At 40.7% G+C, this 24,760-nt stretch overlaps 1 protein-coding gene and 1 long non-coding RNA gene across 5 annotated transcripts in view; one reads left to right on the forward strand and one right to left on the reverse strand.

The window, feature by feature from the left end:
- LOC308587145 overlaps positions 1-24,760 on the forward strand; it is a 145,142-nt gene that overhangs the window by 80,809 nt on the left and 39,573 nt on the right. The window lies entirely within an intron of this gene.
- NR5A2 (nuclear receptor subfamily 5 group A member 2) overlaps positions 1-24,760 on the reverse strand; it is a 114,958-nt gene that overhangs the window by 13,835 nt on the left and 76,363 nt on the right. For both annotated transcript variants that reach the window (XM_081194463.1, XM_081194462.1), the window contains exons 5-6: positions 21,266-21,385; positions 9,506-9,653 (exon numbers count right to left, since the gene is read on the reverse strand). In XM_081194463.1, coding sequence (XP_081050589.1) covers positions 9,506-9,653; positions 21,266-21,385 — 268 coding nt within the window. The remainder of the gene's footprint in view (positions 1-9,505; positions 9,654-21,265; positions 21,386-24,760) is intronic.

A 24,760-nucleotide genomic window follows, 5' to 3' on the forward strand; every position in this document is an offset into this window, starting at 1 on the left:
TCGCCCAATATGTCCTAACAGACTGAGTGCCCGTAATAGTGCTAAAGGACACAGCACAATGTTTCATTGGGGTTTTTTTAAAGTTTCTTTTAAAAAGGTTACCAAAAGCTGGTCTGTTTTGTACTGGAAGGATTAATTTGCTCTTATATACCTTGCAGTCCAAAAAGAAAGAACAGAAATTTGGTAAGAAATTGGTAGGATTTCAAGACGGCTGAAAAGAATTAATTAGCAGAAACCACTAATTTAATCTGTAGATTGTAATTCAGATTTGCATCAAAACTGTTCTCCATATCTAGTGGTTCAATTCTGCTTAATTTACAGGTACGTACTAACTTCAATGCCAATTCAATTCATTCCAAAATTTGGTTCATATTCTCTCCATGCAGTCATGTACATCAGTGTCATGTGCAGTGGCAAATGGCATGGCCGCAGCTGCACAGCTCATCTGACCCCTAGCTGGCTGACTCACTGCAGCATACCAGGATGAAAAGGGTGAATGGCATGGTTGTAGTGAAGTCGGCACAGTGCAAAAGTGTCAGTAGGAGTGGCAGATCAACTCTGCCAGCACATTTGCACCACGACAACCTTGCTGCCGTGCATCTCCACCTTGGTACCAAGACAGAGCTCAGGTGAGCAGCCCAGCTACTCCATGCCAGCCACGGCTGATCAGGCATTAGAATGGAAATATTTTAAGGGGCAAAGCTCAGTTGCGGAGTGTGCATGTATGTTTAATCACTGTTATCACCAAGTAAAGCAACGATGGGCTCCCAAGCCATAGCTTGGGCAATGATGTTGAGCTATTCACAGTAGGAGTGGGCAAGTATAATGCAACTTCAAAATAGCACACAAGCAGTGGCCTCATTCACATGTGATGGTAAACCAAACCATGGCTTACCAGGACTCTGCAAATGTCCCAGAGAGGAGCTTGCACCTACTTTGCTCTTCCCCAGTCCTTTCAGTGTAGTGTGGTGCAGCAGCTTAATCAACGTTTGGTTGAGTGTATCATCTGAACCTAGGATTGTGGCTAAGATCTCTCCTTCCTTAACCATAATCCAAAAGTACAGGAAGGACTTTGGCTAAAGATCATGCTTAAGATGGAGAGAACTTCACCACAATCCTGGGTATGGATGATATGTGTTGCTTCTCGTGTCTGTAGTTGGGTGTCTGCAGTCTCCTCAAAACTAAGGAAATTTCCACCTAATCCAGACAAAGGCTTTCAATTTTTTGTCCATCAGCTTAACCTGGGTGCTAAGTAAGTCATTGTCTCCCTACACGGGAACCTAGCTTCTGCTATGTTTTGTAATAGGGGATCATTCTCTACATTCTGCATTGCAGTTGCAGATAATTTTAAAGGATACACACTAGTATTGAGAAAATCACCAAATTGTGTTGGAGAAACTCCCAGGTTATTCTTTGATGGTACATTCCCCCTACCCATTTCCCTCCATTTTCTTGTAGCACCATGAACATGGATTATTAATGGGATGGGCAATGACACACAAGGATGTGGTTTTTATATTGAGGATAGATGGCAGGGGGAACTCACAGGGTGGATATGTGAACCTCTAAAGTGGCACTTGCCCAATCTGGTGCCCTCGAGGTGTTTTTGACTGCAATAGAGTTACACTCTCGTCAGCCCAGCACCATGCAATTGTGCTGGCTGGAACTGGTGCTGTCTGAAACATCTGGAGGGGATCAGATTGGCAATGCCTGCTCTAAAGGCTAGGGCATAATCAAAGCACATTTATGAACCTCAGCTATGAGGAAGCAATATGGGCATATTGTTGAGCTATGGATGTTCGGCTGTTGCTCCTCATGCCATATTGAGAAGGACAGGTGACTAATGAGGCCAACCTTTCCAACTGGTACCAAGGTCATTTTTGGATTAAAATCTTGCCTGTAGCATGTTGAGTGTTTCTAAGTGCATTTTGAAAATGAAGACGTGCGGAACAGGCGGTGGTGTTGGGCCTTCATAACTGATTTGGGCAATTTCCAAAGTTAACTGAGATTTCTCAGTCTCAGATGCCCAAGCCCAGTGCAATCAATGACTGGTTAGATTAAGAATTATGCTAAATATATTATATAGTATAAAGTGCCTGCTAAACTGTAGGACCAATCTGAGGACCAATTCACACTTTGCACTGCTGATATATTGATATTTATTTTTAGTGGCAAGCTTTTGAAGAATGGAGATATGAGTTTGTAACACACAGTCATTAACTAGCATTCAGGTCGTCAAACTACCCTATTTATGCCACAACAAAAATATAGACTGTGACCCTTTACCATATTAAGAAAAGCAACCACTTTTACCCTACAGTTTAATGGGCTTCTTTATTATTGGGCGGCTGTCTGATTTGGCTGCAGTTTTCTCCCTTTGTGTTCATCAGCATTCAAAGGAGTATTATGTACCAGCTGTTCCAAATGCACCACACACTGCTCTTATACTAGATATGTTGGAGCAACCAGACTTAGGCGAGTGTGTGTGGGATAAACATCATTTTGAGGTTCTACCAGTTTTTGAATCCTAGGAAAAGTGAAGGGGAGTGTACCAAGACATAAGCAAGCAATTAATAAGAGCAATTATATAAAAAAAGCCCTTAGGGTAAATATTTTGTCAGATGTGATTGTTTGCGGGGAGAAAATAAGCTTAACTATCGGCACTCCTATCTATTACTGTTAGCTGCCACCCTGTAATAAATGTTATTCACTTCTTTCCTTGTTATAAATACATATTGATTAGGTTTAAACTCTGAACTTCAAAATGAGTTATATCTGGTCATTGCTAAACTGCTTTGCCCACTAGGAAAAAAACAACCCTACCCAACACCTATTATACCACTTTAATTAAGACAAGCATCAGCTTTATGTACAATTATTTGCTTCTGCCAACTCTCTGTGGTGTAAATATTGAGCGGTCACCTCCCTTGAATGCTAATCAATCCTATCTCAATCCCAAGTGCTTCCATAAATTTCAGGAAATTTATATTTTCTGGCATTAGCTTCCCAATACATATGTTACTCAAAAATAAGGTTGCGAGATATATGCCTCTTTTTGCCTCTTACGTGGTACATTCCCCCCTCCAAATTATGATACTATATGCAGAAAGTTAAAAACATTGTCTAAATTCTAATAGTAGTGTATACACCAACGTCTTACCTATTTTAGCTGAGTTGGTGAAATATGACTAGTATACAGGCAACAAAATGTGAGGTATATGCTACAAAGGTTTTCCATAGCTATTGGAGAAATGAATTCTACCCTTCCCCCAGATACTGAGGCAGCTTAAAAAAGATATCCTCCTAAGATGTCTTGAGGTAAACCAATTCATTCATGGCAAATCATTCATGCAATACTGCAATAGGGCTCTGAATAGCCATGAGTACTTGCTGAGGGCAACACAATCTCCTGTACATTCCTGGCTAACTGAAATGGCTGTCTTAGTCCATAGAAAGCAAAACTACAAGAAAACATGGGGGCTCCAGGCCCATCTGAGGGATTCTGAGTTTTGGTGAGATGAGGAAAATTTCTCAGAATCATTCTACATCTCCCTAGATTGCTGGACATTGAAATTAGGGGGTGAAGATGGAGGTTCCTGCATATGCAGAACTTTTGAGAAATATGGAGGGAAGGGGGGGGGGGAGAGAAATTAGATAAGGCCAGAAATTCACATTAACATGCTGAAGTATTTTCATGAGTTGTTTTTTTTAAAACCCCACTACAAATAGCTGCAGAAACCTGGAGAACGGATTTTAAGATTGAGAAATTGAGAGTATTGCAATTGAGAGATCTATCCATCCCTAGTCTACAGTGATGGAGTCATTTTGTCCTCATGTTAAACATGCTAAAAGTATTTCCCTTGAAGCCACTCATATTCTATCATGTGATTCCTGCATTTCAGGGGGTTGGACTAGATGACCCTTGGGGTCCCTTCCAACCGTACAATTCTGTGATCCTATGGGGGGGGGGAAATGGACCACAGTTACAAAAGACTGCCTGGATATTCGATTGAAAGCAATGGTAGGTAAAGAATAAAAAGTTTAAACAAAATGAATGAATGAGAAAAGTAGCAAAAATGCAACATTTAGCAGAAGCAGAATAAATTATGCAAGTTAAACAAAAATATGTAAATGTGTTTCGTTTGCATATTTTAACAGGTGGCAATGAATTCAGCTTTCCCTGACACAGTGATTTGGGTCACTGTGGTTCAGGATTTAAAATGTTGTTATTAGCATCCAAAACTGTCACAAAAGTTGGCACTGTATCCTGCATAAAAACTAATGCTCGCTTTGCTCTCAGCAAGAGCCTGCTGTTTGCCATACATAATGATTAAATGTTTACCATTTCTACAAGTCCCAGTTGTCTCTTGTTAAGTGAGACGTGGGATCAATAGTTGCTCTGCAATTATTTGCCCATTGATAAAGCCTTCATTTCTTAAATGAAGTACATTTATCTGTGGTCTTGACAGTGATAAGAGAACAGTACCCATCAGTCGCTGCCTATTCTAGCATTAAGCTCAGCAGACAGACAAGTGACTGGACATGGGTGAAATGATGTCTAACTTTCTTCCTATTGGCATTTCACTTTACAAACGGTTCAGATGGAAGCTTTGACAAATCACCCTTGCCGACTTCAAGTAATGAGAGCTAGCAGGACAAATGGAAAGTTTTGGTAAAGGGAAAACAATGACTGGATTGCCATTGATATGGCTGGGACTGTTGGCAATAAGGCAGAGAAAACAGGGGAAAGTAGTCAGGCCACACCTGAAAACAAAAGGCTAAAGAAAAACAACTTTTGTTCCTTAAGTAAAAAACCAAAAAAACTAATGTAAACAATTTCAAATAATACTATTATAGTCATAGGTCTGACTTTGCTGGATGACTGAATCTAGTTCCTGCTGTAGTGATCCAAAATTTGATAAATTAATTTTAGGCCACATTCTAAATTGTGGAAAGAAGTCTAAGCCGAGGGCCTACCTCTAAGTAAATATATTTAGGACCAAAGTAGGGATGCTCAAGAAAGTTTGCTATTATCCCAGCTGGCTTTGATTTATTTTTATCCTCCTGCCCCCAGATTTATCTCAAGTTTTGGTTTCAGGCAAAATTTTGTGGTAACTGAGGGGGGTGTGCCAAGTCATTCTGAGCTTTCACTAATTGTCATGAGGTTCATTTGACATCTCTGTTGTTCTGCCCGAGCAAAAATAATGGAATTTGCCTTAAAGTTCACTTTCAGTAAAACTATGTGACAACGCTAGAACCGATTGTTAATGATTTTTTAAAAAAAAATTAACAAGGGAATAAGTAAGAAATGAAACACCAAATTTTGTTCAGATTATTATTTTATTTCTGCATTGCAGGGGTTTGGACTAGATGACCCTTCCTACAGTTCTGTGATTCTATTCATTGTGAAAACATCTTAGGCAGCAATCCTATACCCCCTTACTTAGGAGTGAGCCCTACTGAACCCAAAGTGACTATTTAAGTAGGCACACCAAGGATTGCTCCATTATTTAGCAACAGCTATTACTATGTGAAATGAGAGTATCTGATTTCAAACTTTACTTAGAAAATGGTTAGTTGTTACTGTGGCCTTGGTCACACATAATCATACACCATAGTTTGTTGGCCCTGCAATTCTTCTCAAAAAGAAGTTTGCATGGCTCCCTCAAGCTAAAAATCAAGACAGCAAGCTAAGATGATAATGTTTCAGGGAGTCTTTGAGCTAATTGACTGGCTGGCTGTTGTCATATCCCTTTAACCGTTTTTGGGGCTGCTTGCTGTGGTTTTAATATTTGTAGTTACCATATATATTATTTATTGCTTATTTGATTATTCTGTTTTTATCTTTTTTTATTTGCTTGCTTGCTTGCTTTATAAGGGTAGAAAGGTGCAACACAAATGTTTTAGATTACTAAGAGAACCAGATGTCAAATGCTGAGAGTTGCACTCAGTTTCTCATTTGAGACCAAGATTGTCTCCTTGCCAGAGAGCCTCAAGTGACAGGACACGGAATGGTAGATGTTCTAAATGAATGCAAAGTACTGGGAGCTGCTGATGAAAGTGATCAAACGTAAAGACTGTTTAAAGTAAACGTGAGCATTTTCCAAATGTAATTCAGATATTCAGCTAATTTAAAATACCACTGAAGTGCGAAGGATCTCTTTAAATATTTCATCACAGAGTAGGCTGCATAGCTCCTTAGACGTTTGGGTTGCACTGCCTAATGTGTGTGAAAATATATTACATTCCAAACTAAGGTAAGAGATGCCCATGGGGAAGAAAATCAGCTTCCACGAGCCCCTGTGCTCACTTAACTCTGGATCCAACCCACAATCTCTTAAAGCGAAATGTGCAACCCTCTTATGAGCTCCTGATCACCTTATGAAAGGTGCTTTTAGGTTGCTTTGCTTTGAAAACTGTAGGGAAAACATCTTCATCTGTCACCATGTGGCACTATACAGTGGTACCCCGCAAGACGAACGCCTCGCGAGACGAAAAACTCGCAAAACGAAAGGTTTTTTCGTTTTCGAGTTGCCTCGCAAGACGAATTTCCCTATGGGCTTGCTTCGCAAAACGAAGCTTGCCCTGCAAGCTCCGGGGACAGCGGGTCCTCCCGCTGTCCCCGGACCTCTTTTGAAGCAAGGGGCGGCGTGGAGAAGCGATCTCCCCGCAGCCCCTTGCTTCAAAAGAGGTCTGGGGACAGTGGGGAAGAAGCGATCTTCTCCCCGCAGCCCCAGGTCCGGGGACAGCGGGAAGCGCTTCCCGCTGTCCCCGGACCTCTTTTGAAGCAAGGGGCGGCGGGGAGAAGCGATCTTCTCCCTGCAGCCCCAGGTCTGGGGACAGCGGGAAGCGCTTCCCGCTGTCCCCGGACCTCTTTTGAAGCAAGGGGCGGCGGGGAGAAGCCTGCCCCCGCCGCCCGGCTTCGGAACGATGCTCCGAAGCTGGGCAGCGGGGCGGGAACACCTTCTGAAGGCGGGCGGGGGGCGAAAGTCTTTGCTCCCCCCTGCCTGCCTGTCCCGGAGGGCTTTTGAAGGCAGGCAGGGGGGAGCAAAGACTTTCGCCCCCCGCCCGCCTTCAGAAGAGGTCCAGGACCTCTTCTGAAGGCTGGCGGGGGGCAAAAGTCTTTGTCCCCCCTGCCTGCCTTCCCAGGGGCTTTTAAATCGCCCTGGACAGCGGAGAGGTCCTCCGCTGTCCCGGGGCGATTTTAAAATGCCGCCCGCCAGCATTTTAAGATCGCCCGGACAGCGGAGAAGTCCTCCGCTGTCCCGGGGTTTTTTAAAATGCTGGGGGTGGGAAGAAAAGCCCTTGTCCCCCCCCCCAGCCTTCAGACTGTCCCCAGACCTGGTCTGAAGGCGGTTTCCCTAGGAACGCATTAATTGATTTTCAATGCATTCCTATGGGAAACCGTGCATCTCAAGACGAAAAACTCGCAAGACGAAGAGCCTTGCGGAACGAATTAATTTCGTCTTGCGAGGCACCACTGTATTATATGTATTGATCCAATGGCTTGATTCTAGGAGCCAGGGACTGGCAAATGACCACTAATAAATCCAGGTTACTTGTTAGGTTATTTCATGCCTAGTAACCACCTGAATTCAGGAACTGCTTCAGAGATAATACCCTAATTATAAACGTTTCTTTGATTAAAGCAACCAATTATGCACTTTTACTGAGGAAGTACTGTATCTAAATAATAAACTAGTGAGTTGTTGTTTCTTTTGCTTTAAATCAGTTATATGAATTGGTCCTTCTTCTTCTTCTTCTTCTTCTTCTTCTTCTTCTTCTTCTTCTTCATCATCATGATTTTATTATCTTGATTTCAGTCAATCCACCCTGGTTTACGATATTAAAAATGTGCATGTTTTGAATCTGCCAAATTCAGGAAAAACTGCTGAGTTCCAAAATGAGAGGAAGGATGGGGGGATTAAGTTAGAACGCAGCCAGCTGAGAATGACATTTGAATTTCTAGGTATGATCTGATGACAAGAAAGGCCTAAGGAAATCCTTTGAGGGGAAAGTTCTCCAAGCAGAGGCCAGGCACAGTGCACAAGAGACCATTAGTTTGACATCCTGTTCCACAGTCCAGGCGATTAGAAAGGCCACAACTGAAACTGTACAGCATGCCAGTAGACCATGACATCCTTAATGGGCACAGAATAGTGTTTTGTACCAATGTGTCTACAGTGGTACAAGAGCACATGCCCCTTTGGTTCTGTACATTGGGCACATCTCAAAGGTATGGAAAAGTTTGTGGCATGAACTTTCTTTAACCTTGAAACCTGTTGAAATGATGAAGGGACCTGATCCTGGTAACCAGATAGTATCATTCTAAAGAAACACACTAGCTTGTGTGACAATTGTCTGCCATTGGCTCTGGCTTCACCTGTTATTGGTGCTGGCTGTGCTTGTCATTGGCTCTGATTTTGCCTAATATTAGCTTCTCTGTTTTAATGATTTTTAAAAGCATGATGTTGATTCTTCCTCCTCGGTGTGATACATTTTTATTTGCAGTCTCACATAATGGGTACTGGTGGGTGGGGGTGATGGAAGAATCAGCCAGTACTACACTGGGCATTAAGGCGCCTGGATATTTTTCTTTCTTTCCTTGCCGTCCATTCAGCGCCAGGAAGGTTTTTTTCTTTTTTGTTTTAAGCGAGTACTGCTGCCAGTGGTGTTTCCCCTCATGTTGGCCAACCATTGCCACTTCTGCCCTTTCTGCTTGTCCAGAGTAACACAGGTAATGGATTCTCCATGCCTGCAGAAAGCAGGGTTGAAGTCACTGCCCATCAGCTGGTGAACTTGCTCACACAGCCAATCCTTGCAGTACAGCCCTATGCTCAGGGCTTGCAAAGCCCTTTGCACAGTGTTTTCCAAGTGCCCGACAGCCAGCTGGTTGCCTGAAGTTTGGGAAGCAATGCACAAAGGACCTTGCAGGCCATGAGAGCAGCCCAACACATATGCCACACCCAGGACTGGCAAAACCCCTTATACTGTGGTTCCCCCAAGTGTAGGACAACTCACTTGTCAATCATTTGATGTCAATTTGGTTGTGGAATTCAGTTCCACAGCTGACCCAGCCACCTCTTTACCTGCTCCATACCTGATGTCACAAAGTCTCACTATTCATTAGCATTTTGTAAGACTGGTTCTGATGCATTGGCCCTGCTTGTGCTGTGGCTGTCTTGGTCTTACTTTTTAGCTCTTATGTGATAATTTTAACTCTCCATATGACTTGATGAATTTGAATGTGGTTGCTCTTCATTTTTTTTTTAATCTCTGCTGTGTTTTTAAAATGGTAAAATTTATATTTTTGTCTTCTATAATATGGTCTTTTTTCTACATCACTCAGAGAACCATACTATGGATATAATACAATAATTGTGTATTTTTCCAGACCTCACACATGGAGGAGCCCACATCAACGATGACAAACGATACACTCTAATTTAGAAAAATAGGTAATGTTGAGACATATAAGCAATAATTAAATGGCGACAGTACCTACCTAAACTGAATAGCACCAAAAATTTGAGACACACAAACTCTCGTAGATCAAACTGCAGAGATCGTAGTTTTGCTACTAGCTCCTGTGCATGGCTCATAAGATTGTTGAGTGTGACTCCTGCCTGAGATGCTATTACAGCGTAATCCACCTGCAAAAGAGTAATATTTACATTGAGTTATCTTAACCAGATACATTAATACTGCTATTTCATACTTTTGCTCAATTAGTCCTGGGACTTCTAACAGCTTTGGAAGGAAAGGTCATTTTCACTGGGGCCCCAGCATCAGGTTTTGCTGTCTTGCTCCTTACCTGGCTCTGCTATAGTAGCTCCACTATAGCAGAGGTGTGGGGTGGAGACACATGGAATGAAAGCACGCATTTAACATCACATGTAGCCTAACTTATTTTTCTGCTTGTTTGCTTAACACCATACTATGTCCCTCTAAGCTCCTCTGAGGCAGAGTGGAACGCAAATATAATTTTGAAAGACATGTATGCTTTTCACACATAAAGAATAAAACCTTAAACATACCTTACTGCTAAATAGTGCTCTATTTATCTCTCTAAGCTGCTTTTATTCTTTATTGCATTATTTTGATGCATTTTTAAAGTCAGTATGAACCACTCTGGAATTTAGATATTGAAGAGCGGCACATATTTTAAATAAGAAATTAAATGCCTTCTCAGTTCAAAAGGCCTTACATCGTTTCCTGGACAGTATCTAATGGGGAATATGTATCAGCTGATGCACAGCTTAACTATCTTGTCCTCTTCTGTTTCTTCAAACCTTTATACTCCTGTGGCCCTTGGACTTAGTACAGTAGTATCTCAGGTAACAAACACCTCAGTTTACAAACACTTTGGGTTACAGTCTCTGCTAACCCGGAAGTAGCACCTCGGGTTAAGAACTTTACCTCGCGCAGCGGCAGTGGGAGGGCCCATTAGCTAAAGTGGTACCTCAGGTTAAGAACGGTTTCAGGTTAAGAACAGACCTCTGAAACGAATTAAGTTTGTAACCAGAGGTACCACTGTAGATAAAGGTTCATTTGATGTACACAACTGCCATATCTGTTTTTCATTTGTTTGTTGTTTTTAGGCTACTGTTTGAGCCTTCCTGAGAAAAGTAATTATTAACATTGATGCACCAGTTTTTGAGAGTTTAATGCTGCAGTCTAAACACACCATTGAATGTAGTGGAACTTTTAACAGTCAACATTGTGTGTTTATTTAATTTAGCTAACACTATCAATCATCCCTGAGGAGTTTTCATAAAAACATCAAGGTAACAAATATAAATAAAAGTCACCAGTACAGTCGTACCTTGGTTTTTAAACAGAATCCATTCCGGAAGTCAGTTCGACTTCCGAAAATGTTCGGAAACCAAGGTGCGGCTTCCAACTGGCTGCAGGAGCTTCCTGCACTCAATTGGAAGCTGCAGAAGCCGCGTCGGACGTTTGGGTGCCAAATAACGTTTGCAAACCGGAACACTCACTTCCGAGTTTGCGGCATTCGGGAGCCAAAACATCCGAGTTGCAAGGCATTCGACAACCAAGGTACGACTGTATAACATCCAGAACACCCAGTACAGCTGTGGAAGAAACAAATGACTGCTGAAAACCAATCAGCCCCTTGGCCAAATTCAGCCCCTGAGGATTCAGCAGATACCCCACCACCTTACTTCCAGAATGACTCATTAAGTATCTCTGGCAGGGATATCACCTGCAGAAACTTCTGCCTACCCAGGGAAGGTGCACCAATTGAGGTTCCCTACCAGTGGAAGCCAGAGGAACAAGACAGGGCTAGGCCGAGGGAAACCTCTGCCTCACCCAAATTCCATCTAGTCCAGTGGACTGGGAGTTTGGACAGTGAGCCGAACCACCTTTTTCAATAAATGAAGACATAAAACTGCCTGTAATGTAAGCAAATGACATTTATGTAAATCATTTTACAGCCCTACCCCAGGACATTAGCTAGGCTATTGTTTTTAGAAAAGTGTAATTCCTGCTGAGACATCTAATTTGCAGCTGAATTTCCCCTCTGTGATGTATTGGGAGGGCATGTGGGAATCCCTTGGTGAGGTAACCAATTGCTGTTTCCACACAAGAGAAAATATGATCTTCACTTCTTAATAATAAGTTAAGATGTTGGGATGAATGTCATGAATATCGCTGCCTGTACCACTGAGATGATAACATAATGGGAAACCCCAATAGGTAGATTCTTCCACCCTCTGCTACTGGAAGGCTCTTAGGCAACTAGCTGCTCTTTCAGATGCATTTAATATTTGCAGAACCAGCAAATTTGTCTGGGAGGCAAGTCTTCGTCTGCCACTCACCCAGAGCCGACTGTATTAAATTTTTATATTTATTGACATTTCATTACCATAATTGACTGCACTTGGTTCCCTAGTAGAAGGCACAGGGATGCCTCCTAAGCAGGAGAATTGGTCCCTTGAGTCAGATTTGCAATTAAAAACAAGGCAGAATGGATTTTTTTTATTGTGTAAATATGATGAGTTGAATTTTCAGCTTTAACTAGAGAATACAGAGCACCGAGAAAACCTTTTTCACGAGTGAGCAAAATTATGAGTCAGTGGAAAGACGACCCCCAAAGGTGTCAATCAGTTTATATAAACTCAACTGTGCATGAAAAAGCCCCAGTTAATGTCTCTTCTAGGGGGGGTGGGGAGGAAGTGTTATTATTAAAGTGAATATTATCTTCTCTGCGTAGTCTATGGGCTACTTATCTATGAAAAGGGTAGCCTTTTGAGCCAATATATTAGAGTGTGAATGAAAATGATCGGGGGGGGGGGGGGAGGAATGTGAGGTACACTTGGATGATGAGCTTGCCATATGGGTGGATATTATCCAGATATTTAAGACCTACACATGACCATGTTCACTGAGCGACTCCTTCTAGAATGATGACTGCATGATGCTCTGTAAGTACTGCTTGAAACTTTGCACACCACAGACAGGGCAGTGGTCTGTTTCAGATATTTGAAAGTGGTCTGATAGATGTATTGTTGTGAAAGAGGAGTACACTCATTTATTTTGCTTTTGTTTTGGACAGTTTTTGCTGTGCTTCAAAAACTGGAAACCAAGAACCACTTGGCCAGATAGAATAGTATAAGTGATGATAGAGTATCTTAACTGTAGCTCTAGCATATGACCCACAACCCTCTGAAAAACCAACTCTAGAAAGGATTGCTTCATGCAGCTAATACACCTCAAACTGTGGTTTGTGCCTAGCAAATGTGCACTACCATTTAGAATTTCCAAGCTGTGGTGGATTTTGCTGGGACGTCCCCATCCAACAGGAGAAATATACTCCAGTAGAAGTGTACATTTTCCATGCAGATAGGAGTAATTTGTGTAGGCTTCCTAGCTGGGTCAAAAAACAAATGCATATAGTTGTGCTGAATATTCTCCCATCCACTGAAGCTGAAAAATCTTTGGTTTCTGTTCTTGCATACATTCTTGCACCCGTTTCCACTCCTTTCAAGAGATAGCAAATTTTTTCTCAATTTCAGCTGGAAATTGATGTAAGTTCTTAGCTGTTAAAAAGTTTTCACCTGCCTGCGAGAAAGCAAGACTTAAATAGAAACCTTAAGGGTGCCCAAGATACAGAGGAAACCTAGAAGGCCTGTTGAACCACGGCTTTCTGTACTTATGATGGCAATTGTGCAATATTGGGAAAGGGTTCTGAAAGTCATTTTTTGAAATAACAGAGTATGACCTATCTGTTGATTCTGTAGTTATCTTGTTCAAATTGACAGGCTGGAAACTGTGTAAAAATGGGGGGTCTGGTTATGAATCTTTTAGCTAAGATTACAGTTGCAAAGCAGCGTAACTTCCTCCAATGTCCCATCTGCTAAGAAATGGTTGATAAAGGTCTTAGAGGTAGTGGAAATTGGCAATTTAACTGCAGTGGCTTATCTGAGCATTGGGAAAGGTAATAGTGACATGTTGTTAATACATTAGTCTCTCTTTATTAGATGCTGGGATAAACGTTTTTGCAGAGTGGAGGTTGAAAGGCATTTGCTTTCAGTTCTGTGAATGATTAAAGTTAATGATCCTTGTAGTTAATTAGAACTTAGTCTTTGTTGTTGTTGAATGCATTAAGGTAAGGGGAACTTTCTTTAGTTTTTCTATTTTTAATCTTAGTTTCTCCCTTGTGTGATGCGTTTCAGGAAGGTGGTAGATGAAATTGTTCTTTCAGTGTTTTGACTAGGATCTGATCTTGGCACTAGTGCAATTTCACAAGTCAGACTGTTGCACTAGAAGCAAATGTGTGCCATGATGAGTCTTAGGCAACCTTTTCTCTTCAAGCAGTATTTCCTGTTAAAATGATTATACTGTCAGTGAAACTAATTTAGCATCCCCCCAATACAAATTTACATGATAAACAATGATAACTTTATGATTACAAATTGCATTTTATCTGCAAAGATCGTAGATAACATTTATATAATGGAAATATTATATAAATATTTCTTCAGCAAGTACTTTACTGCAGGAAAGCAGAAGACTTTCATACATTAAGAGTGGGAATGGGTTCCTCCTAGATAGAGACAGCAGGCATCGTGAAATCAAATTAATTAAAATTGTGATGACTTGTACAGTGTACGATGCCTGCCATTTTAACATGATATGCCAATAATAGAAGATAATGAATTAAGTTGCCAGCAGACCTCTCCCTCAGGATGATGTTACAGAGGTTGCTAATTAGTTCTAATATGCAAATAGTAAAACTGATAATGCTTCAAAGTGCTATAAAATATCTTATACATTTATGGGCCATTGGTGTATTACGAACAATGAAAAATGCCATTTCCTGCGCTGGTTCCTGCTTCTAGACATATAGAGGGGAGATGCCAAATAGCTACGGCAGGGGTGGGCATGTGAGATCTGCTTTTTTTTTTTTTACTAGAACCCTGTGGTCTGCCGCCCAGAGCCAAGTGCAAAAAAAGGGGGAAGCACAAGGAATTAAGGAACATAGTGCCTATGAGTACCGGGGGTGTCTTGAATCTGTGAGCAGTACCAGAAATAGGCTCCCAAGTCCTGTTTCCCCCAAGTCCTGTTCCCTCCCCCTCAAGTATTTTATTTTATTTTATTTTATTTTATTTTATTTTATTTTATTTTATTTTATTTTATTTTATTTTATTTTATTTTATTTTATTTTATTGCTAATAACCTTAAGGTTAGAGCAGTAGGACAGCAGAGCATTGGTCTAGTATTGCTCACAGTGACTGGCAACAGCTCTTCAGGGGGCTTTCCCAGCCATACTTGGGCATGCCAGGTATTGAACCTGGAAAGCAGATGCTCTAACACTGAGCTAAAGCCCTAAGCAACTGGTAGATCTGCAAAGCAACCATAGGTCTACCAGTAGATCCTGATCCTCCACCTCCCCATTGTTTAGTAGATTCTTGTGCAGACAGGCATAGGCAAACTCGGCCCTCCAGATGTTTTGGGACTACAACTCCCATCATCCTTGACCACAGGTCCTGTTAGCTAGGGATGATGGGAGTTGTAGTCCCAAAACATCTGAAGGGCCGAGTTTGCCTATTCCTGCTCTTGTGTGTGTGTGCATTCCTAGCTGAACTCTGCAAAGCAAAGCTTGATGGCTTTAGCATGGAGCAAGTGAGACCTATCCTATTACAACTGAATCAAGAAACTTAACGCACTCTGTGCACTTGGCACTAAGAAGATTTACAGCCCTATCCCAAAAAACTTGCTACACCAGCAAGTAAGTGCTTTGGAAGGGGCATTCCGACTGCTGCATCAGTGCAAAGTCATCAGCTGTCGCTGCTTGAAGGTGAGAAGCTGAAAGAAGGGGAAATGCTTAGGATCAGCTTTGAGCCTTGGCTTAAACAATGGCTAGTTTCATTAGAAGTCAACTTCACACCAAGGATTATAAAAGTTGGTTTGTTGAACTAACCATTATTTGTTTTAAGCCGTGATTCCTGGATTGAATATAATGGTGAGCTGAGAGATTCCTGTAAAAGCAAAACTAAACTCTGCCAAATTCTTCCTCCTAGTTATGGAAGAGGAGTACTTGGGAAGGGGAGCATGTGAGTCTCATCCTTTGCTTCGGTTTGTTTAGGCTGTTCCGTACTGTGCTAAACCATGGCTTCATGTTATGCGCAGTTGCAGTGTTTCTACTTTGGAACTCCCTGCCCATTGACATTATGCAAGCACCCTCACTATATTGTTTTTATTTGCATGCTGAAACCTTCTTTGAAAATTTCAGTGGGCCTACCTAGACATATAGTTCAGTTATTTACATATATATATATATATATATATTAAGTTTTCCTGGGTTTCCCCCCCCTGTGTTTCATCCACAGTTATATTTTGCATATATGTAACAGCTCTGTGAATTTCAGTTGTGTTTTATTATGTACATCACTCAGAAAGTTTTGTGATTACATGTTTTGCACAATCTTTCCAAATAAAAATAAAAATATTTGTATTATGAATAGCCTTGGCAGGCTAAGAAGGCAGGATATATATAATTACCGTAAAGGAGCTGACTGAAAATATCCTTATTTTTAAGCTGCCCAGGTGCAGACAAGGAAGTGGCTCCTGTACTTATCCTGCTATACAAGGCGGATGGGGACCTTGGTAATTTCAAACACCCCCGCCCTGCTCAATGAATACATTAAATAAGGTACAGTGGTGCCTCGCAAGACGAAAAGAATCCGTTCTGTGATTCTCTTCGTCTAGCGGTTTTTTCGTCTTGCGAAGCAAGCCCATTGACGGATTAGCGGATTAGCTCTATTAGCGGCTTTTAGCGGCTTATCTGCTGATCAGATCAGCTGATAAGCGGCTTAGAAAAAGGGGGGAAGGGAAAAAAACCAGCAGGAACTCGCAAGACATTGTCGTCTTGCGAAGCAAGCCCATAGGAAATTCTTTTTGCGAAGCACCTCCAAAACGGAAAACTCTTTCGTCTAACGAGTTTTCCGTCTTGCGAGGCATTCGTTTTGCGGGGCACCACTGTACCGGAAAATATACGCCTTGAGGTATCTTAAAGACTAACTAGTATTATTACATAAGCTTTCATGGACTACAAAAACTATGCTGAGCATGTGCAGTTTCATAACTCTCTGCAAAACACAAACAAAAAAGATTCTGGCAACCTTAAGAAAAAAGAAAACACTCTGAGCATGTTTTGTGCTGTATTTTAAACTCGATTCTCATTATTTTAGCTCACCTCATATTCTGGGTCAGTTTCCAACTCTCAGCCTAACCTGTTCTACATGGCTGCTGTGACGACATGGAAGGTGGCATAAAATGGCTGCAAAAATTGGACTTGGTGCTTGTATCATAGGCATCCTCTTTTGGTTCTTCTACCCAGAGGCCATATTTTTCAACCAGTCTTAATCTATCTTGATTATAGCACATTTTACTGATGGCCCAAGTTCTACTTGTGTTCAGTTGTGCAGAAGATTCATTCCTAAGAGGAATTATCTTAGGTCTGTAGTCACTGGGGAAGGGGGAAGCTGTGGAAAGCAGAGTAGTGTGTTTTAATTTAATTTAAAACTTTTACTATTTTGAAGGTAAAGTAGTAAGGGGTCAGTATTTTTCCTGACTGCCCAATTAAAAAATAAAATAAAGCATTCTCCTACTAATCCAATGTTCTGCCCCAACAGCAAAATCTATGAGATATAACTAGCATGGTTTTTAAATGGTATAATGTTCCCCCCTAATAATAATTTTATTGTGTTAAAATTATTGTTGATTTTATCACTCTCTTTTATAAAATAATAATGAATATAGTGGGCTGTGCGTATTAGTATGAGTTTTGTATGTGTTTGGTCTGGTTGGCCAAAGAGCAATGAACTATTTCTTTCAATGTATTGTTTGTTGTTTAGTCGTGTCTGACTCTTCGTGACCCCATGGACTAGAGCACGCCTGACACTCTTGTCATCCACTGCCTCCTGCAGTTTGGTCAAATTCGTGTTAGTGGCTTCAAGAAACTGTCTAACCATCTCGTCCTCTGTTGTCCCCTTTCCCTTGTGCCCTCAATCTTTCCCAACATCAGGGTCTTTTCGAGGGAGTCTTCTCTTCTCATGAGGTGGCCAAAGTATTGGAGCCTCAGCCTCAGGATCTGTCCTTCCAATGAGCACTCAAGGCTGATTTCTATAAGAATGGATGCGTTTGATCTTCTTGCAGTCCATGGGACTCTCAAGAGTCTCCTCCAGCACTATAATTCAAAAGCATCAATTCTTTGGCGATCAGCCTTCTTTTATGGTCCAGCTCTCACTTCATACATCAATACTGGGAAAGCCATAGTTTTAACTATACAGACCTTTGTTGGCAAGGTGAATGTCTCTGCTTTTTAAGATGCTGTCTAGGCATCCCAAGAAGCAGGCGTCTTTTAATTTCGTGACTGTTGTCACCATCTGCAGTGATCATGGAGCCCAAGGAAGTAAAATCTCTCACTGCCTCCATTTCTTCCCCTTCTATTTGCCAGGAGGTGATGGGACCAGTGGCCAGGATCTTAGTTTTTTTGATGTTGAGCTTCAGACCATATTTTGCGCTCTCCTCTTTCACCCTCATTAAAAGGTACTTTAATTCCTCCTCACTTTCTGCCATCAAAGTTGTGTCATCTGCTTATATGTATTGTAGATGGTCTATATTTAAGATCTGTATGTTTTGTAGTGAGACTGACATCTTCACTATGAACTCTGCTCTTTCTTCACAAGAAAGCCAAAGCTGCAGCCCAGCACCCACTAAACTGGGAGTAAACTCGGTTAAACACAGAGAGACCTACCTCTGAGTGGGCATGTAGACCATTGCACTGTAAGTTTATTACACAATGAATTCTTTATGACTGCGTGGACTTCCAACTATTTAACTCTGTAATAGTATTTGCAGAAAATAATCTGTAGGGAGTACTTCATCTCAGACTAAACCTTCATAGCATTTTTGTTTGCTTTCTTTTAACAAAGATAATAATTACAGCAAATAACAGTAGTATCTTCATATTCTGCAGCCTTGAAGAAATTTAACTTTCTTTTAAAGTGTGCAGAATAACTCTGGAAACTGAAATATACATGGGGCATAATAACTGTTGCAATATTGTGCATCTGACAAAGAACAATTCATTCCTGGTTTTTAAATGATGCTTGAGTGAAAGAATGCACTTTGTTTGCTTTTAAAACAGTAATCATTGTAGCAGATGAGCAGCATTTTGTGCAAAGAATGAAAAGAGTGAGTAATAGACAACTTGGTTTGAAGGAACTGCTAATGGGTCTGATCATAATTCTTTATGTAAGAACTGGCATTTAACAACACAGTCCTATACATTTCTACTCATAAGTAAGCGCCATTGATTTCAGTGGGACTTTTCCCCTGGTACGTGTGTGCAAGACTGCAGTATAAATTTGCTGCTTTCCTCTTCTGTTTACATTGCCTTTTGCAGCAGGTCTATTAAATCACCCATTCAAGGAATAGTGTATATAGGATGCTCAAAAATAAAGATAAAATCTACATAGCTGTCAGAGTTACAATGACAAATACAATCAGAAACTTACATGAAGTTGGGGGTTTAAATTGGTCTGAGAGGGGAGGGCCAGAAATGGAGTCAGTCCAAATTAGAAATTATTTTGATTTAGTCCGGGTGGAGGGGAATTCCAAAGACATTTTATGATCTGTAGTTAGTGAGCTTGAGCCTGTTATTGTCTAAATGTGATTAAATGCTCTGTTTTGTCTTTGCAACCCTTGCTCATTTATTTAAAGGCTATCCAGGTGGCTTGTGCAGTTCAGAAATTATCTGGCATGGAGCCTCATAGAGTAGTTCTTAGCTTTGGAAAATCTGTCCCAGGCTTGATCAATTTCCTAGGAGCATATTGCCAGGCAGAGTTCATTGAAACCAATGGGACTAAACACCACTTATGACTGGATCATGCCCATGGTTAATGTAGCTGTGATCAAATGGTTTATTCACCTGCCTTTCTTATAATGTGTATGTCTTTCTGCCTGACGCACACAACACATGCAACTCTCTTTGTAGGCACAAAGGAATCACCCTACATGGTTTAAATTAGGGCTAAGTCTCTCTATGCAAATGTTGAATAGCAATTGAATAATGTAGTTTGCAGTCCAAACAAGCAACTGTTTCCTCATATGTATATAAATGGAGGCAGTTTAGGTTTCAGCTACTTAAATGCCAGTGGACCATCATTTGGTTTCACTTTGAATCAGAAATAACACACACAAAATGCACTCTGCCTTTCCAATGACACCATACATTCTTTTCCATTAGAGCTGAAAGACATTTTCAAAGAGTAACATTTTCATTTAATTTGCCTTGTCGCTCTCATTTACTTTGCCAGGGCTCTTGGAAATTATAAATGAACCCGGCCACGACGTATGAGCAACTTCTCTCACCACAATCGTCGAGAGTGATCTCAAGCTGTGCAAGATTGTGGCAGTGCTCTTGTGCGTGTTGCATTTGTTTGACTGGAGCTTGTCTATGCAGGAGAACTCCCTGGAAGTCTGTGCCCTCTGTGGCTTTTAAGCTTGACTTTTAAAGCTGCTTCTGATTCTCCTAATCTGAGTGGAAGTGGCTTGCTGTGTGTGCCGAAGCTGCTATGCTAGCTTCCTAGCAGGTAGGTCACTGCTGCTTACCAGAAAGCGGCAAGATAGCGGGAAGGTCAGTGAGGCGCAAAAGCAGTGGCAGGAGCACCTAACTGGCTGAGCCAGTGCACCTACACTGCACCAGCCTCCCCACTGCCTTGCCTCTCGCTCTCCCAGTAAGCAACAGCAACTGATCTGCCAGGCAATTCCCACTACACCTGGCAAGCTGCTTCTGAATCCAAGTAAGTAAATGAATTCAGTAAGTAAGCAGGGGGTTGGACTCGATGGCCCTTGTGGTCTCTTCCAACTCTATGATTCTATGATATTATCGCAGAATCTTTTTTAAATGTTTGCACACAGTGCACACTAGATGACAGTGTACTACAGTGCACTATTCTCTCTGGCAGTCTAATTCTGAAGTGCTGAGAAAACAGGACTATTTGAAATACATCTACATGGTGCTAAACCATGGCTTGACTTAATGTTACATCTGAACTTGAACTTATGGCTTGCATCACAGTGTTTGGCCTCACAAATGTTGCTCTTCATTGCTTTCAGAGTTCTTGTTTCTTCTCATTTTTTCTTTGCATGGGCTGATTCCTTTAATTCATACCATCTGCTTCTAGTTCCCACTATGCCAACCCCCTCTACAAACCATACATTTAAAACACATGGCTTCCACCAAAGAATTGTGGGAACTGGAGTTTGTTAAGGGTGATGGGACTACAGTTCCCAGGATTCTTTGGGAGAAGCCATGACTGTTAAAAGTGGTATAAATGTGCTTTAAAGGTATGTTGACTCACGATTTATCTGAAATAAATTCCCATTTTTTTAAAAAAATGGATTGGCATTATGCTGCAGATATCATGCTTCTTACATGCCATGCCTCACTCACAGAGGTAGACGAGTAAATGTTTATATAAGTTGTAACAAGTTTGGTTCAGCAACAGAATTTACTTTTAAAAATTTATTTATTAAATTTATATACCACCCTTTTTCATCTGAAGATCACAGTGTGGATGATCATTTTACTTCAGTTGTTTTGCAGCTAATACCGTGGTTCAATAGGAAAGGCTTTTGGTGTAATATCAGGAACGTTTGAGACATAGCTAATTTCCTACAGTTTGGAAAGAGGTTTAAAAACGAAGCCAAAATATTCAGTTTGCAAACTCACTTGTTGCCCAGTGATTAGGAGGATGGAGCCTTCTTTCCCATGTACCACTTGGCGATAAATATGATCTAGAATTAAGAGTTCACTCCAGCAGTTCTGAAGCAGCTTCATTTGGTCATCAACCTGTAGACAAAGAAATACATATTTTAAAAATATATGATATTTCCTTGGTGGCTTATTGTTGCCGTTTACTTGAGTTTTCTGGTGACAGAATTCTTAGGTACTCTTAAAACCATTGGGGAGGAACCTTAGGCCAAGGCCTCTGTAGCCGACCCTCAGCAACTGGAATACTCAGGGCTATTTTTGTGGAAGGGAGAAGGGTCTCTGCTGTACCAGGTTGGGAGCCATAAAGCGGCCCAGACTCTGGAAAAAAAGTAAGTGTCTAGTCCTTGTTAAAGGAAGGCTCTGAAGCAAAATATGCAGGCACCATTCAAAGCAATTTCTTTATGAAATATGAGCCTGCTTCAGCCTTTCACAAAGTCAGAGCTGTAATTGACAAGGGCTGAAAAGAAATTTAGAGCCGTATAAACACCATGGAAGATCTAGAAGTAGGTTTAAAATGACCCAGGAAATTCCTTCCTCCAGACAACAGGAAAATGACTTCTGGGCAGTTTCTGTGGTGCATACATGAATCCAGTTTTGTTTTTTGTTTTGAAAGTTCAGATGATGCAGAAGAGCTGCCTAGTTCATTTTGAACTCCTCTCCCATTTTCGTTTTGTTACCTACTTTCCAGAGAAAATAATTTTAAAAATCAGAATTTTGGTTCAACAGAGCAGTATTGTGTCCACCCAAAAACAAAAGGTAATAGCAAAGACAGGAATTTATATTCCTTCTCACTTAGGTTTAATTTCATAATTTCAAAAAAGGAAAAGGGAAAATATTAGTATGTAAACTTTAAGAAATTACCCTGCAAATACAAATAAAATTAATCATTAGTACATTCAGATTGTGGTTGAGAAGCTGTGAGTTTCACCAAGCCCTGAAAAAGTAGCCCAGGTATATTAATATTGCTGGAGGACTGAGAGTAATGGTCATAAGCGGTGTTGAGTTTTTTGTTTGCTTTGTAGGAGGAAATGCAGTCAGAGGTAGGCTGTTGGTTGTAACAATAATGTGCTGGGAAGGGATGATTCATTGCTTTTCCACCTATGGGAAAATAGGAGATTTCTTGGGAGGAGAGGTTGCTTCTTCTTGCTTAAACACTTAAACATGTATGTTCAGCTCAAAAGCTCAATTCTTATGGCTTCTCTCTCACACACAAAATGTACATTGACCTGCACTATTAACATTGTTGTAGTTACATTTTATAAATGAGTACAGAACAAATGCTCAGAAAATACATTGCTTTTTAACTATTTAATTTTGAATTTATCCAAGCATTGGCATCTGATCATTGGTTGCTGAAAATCTTAAATCTGTTCTGACCACCACCTCTCCATCTGAAATACCATGCCTGTTCATGCACTAAATGTAGTATTTCCTGCCAGAGAACAATAGACGAAAGACCTACAGTAACTGGTTAACAACTGTTGGCGCTGAGGGACAGCAATGATTTTAACAGCTGTATGATAGGCACACAGTCAACAGGTTAAGCCTTTCTAATATGAAAATATATTTGTTTGTGACGTCTGCTTTCTCTTGTGTAGGAATTGTGTTTCGGCTACATAAGCAACATATTCATGTCTAAATATCAGAACCAGAGATTATGATTTGTTTATTAATTAAAGCATGTAGACAGGGCAGCTGTAAACAGTATCAAACAGTATCAAGAATACTAATTACAAAATTAATCAGCAGGATGAAACATACTCAGTAGCAACAAAAGACACCAGTATCAATTAGCAACTGATTTTATAGAAGTAGCATAAAATAATATAAGCAAACTACTAGCAATATCATTACAAATGACAGGCTGAAAAGAAAGGTCTTTGCTTGCCAGCAATATGTCGTAAGAGAGAAGACAAGATGAACTTCCCGTGAGGAATTGGTTGTTTCCAGATGCTGAACAAACATCTCTTGCATACATGTTAAATGTAAACAAGTCGTGTCACTAAGTACTGGCCTTAGAGCATGGATGGACACAAGAAGACAAGAAGTTTTTGTACTCACATAGCGTAATTTGTCTTCTACTATAATATTTGTCTAACGGCAGCTAGAAAAAAAGCAATGTAGAGTCCTGTTTCGTGAACTGTTTAATCACATATTTCATTCCAGTGCTAAATGCTAGGCTAAAGCTGATCACTTTTGAGGCTTGCTTTGTATTAATGAAAGTGGATTCTCAAAAGACCCAAATCCACATGTTAAATTGTTCATGTGAGCATGAGGAAGAGAATTACTAGCAGCCAGCTTGCCCAACTGGAATTGAATAATGAAACTTAACCAAGTAAACAAATTGAATGAAAAAAAATCAGCATAGAATTATCATTGATGTAAGGCATATTATTTCCCCATAAATCATAAATAATGGAAATTCAAAATACAATACTAAAGCATACTCTTTGGTGGAGCAAATGCAATCTAGAGGATTGATCAAAAATGGTGAATAAAACCCAGTTATTTGCAGATCTTTATAAGCAGTAGTAACAAATATCGCTATGGTATCTTAAAGGTGCCGTTATTCCTGGCATGAGCTTTTGTGGGCTACTGCAATAATAGCCACTGAACTCAAGCATAGTTTTGCTTGATATCAGTGGCACAATAACAGTGAATTGATTTTAACTTTAAAGCTTGCAATGACTTTGACTATAATTCATCAGGCACATTGTTTCAGATTTCAGTGGGGTTGGGCTTTGGGAGGGGAAAGAATCACAGCAAACGTGCAAAGGCTTTGCTCTTGAGTATCTTCACGATTAAAATGGGGAAAGGTGCATTTTGTGGAAGTTTATTGTCAGTACACTTTACAACTCACAACAACCAGAAATATAAGTGTTCTGGACAAATAATCCAGTCTGTGTTTTGAAACAAAATGGTCAATCAAAATGGTGCCTGTGTCATTTGGAAGATTTGCTTGTGATATGACAGTTTTAAAATTGTCACCAAATGCCAGTATTCAGGGGTGCACTTGGTAGCTCAGGCAGAATACTGTATTTTTAACAGGTTTATAAAGTTAATTGGGATGGGGGACTAACAATGTGAGCCCCACTTGGATTCTCTTTCCATCCAGAAAAGTGTGGCTATTTAATCTTAGGCTGCAAACTGAACCCAACCTACACCAAGCTATGGAAGCTTGTACAGTCAAACCTTGGTTCTCGAACTTAATCCGTTCCGAGAGTCCCGGACTCCTGGAACCGTTCAAAAACCAAGGCACGGCTTCCGATTGGCTGCAGGAGCTTCCTGCATTCAAGCAGAAGCCGCGTCGGATGTTCGACTTCCGAAAAACGATTGCAAACTGGAACACTTATTTCTGGGTTTGCAACATTTGGGAGTCAATTTGTTCAGCAACTAAGCTGTTCAGGAACCAAGGTTTGACTGTATTGAGGAGAGGTGTCCTTCCACACACTT

Source organism: Podarcis bocagei (genome assembly GCF_964188305.1).
Source record: "Podarcis bocagei genome assembly, chromosome: 5".
Classification (NCBI taxonomy): Eukaryota; Metazoa; Chordata; class Lepidosauria; order Squamata; family Lacertidae; genus Podarcis; species Podarcis bocagei.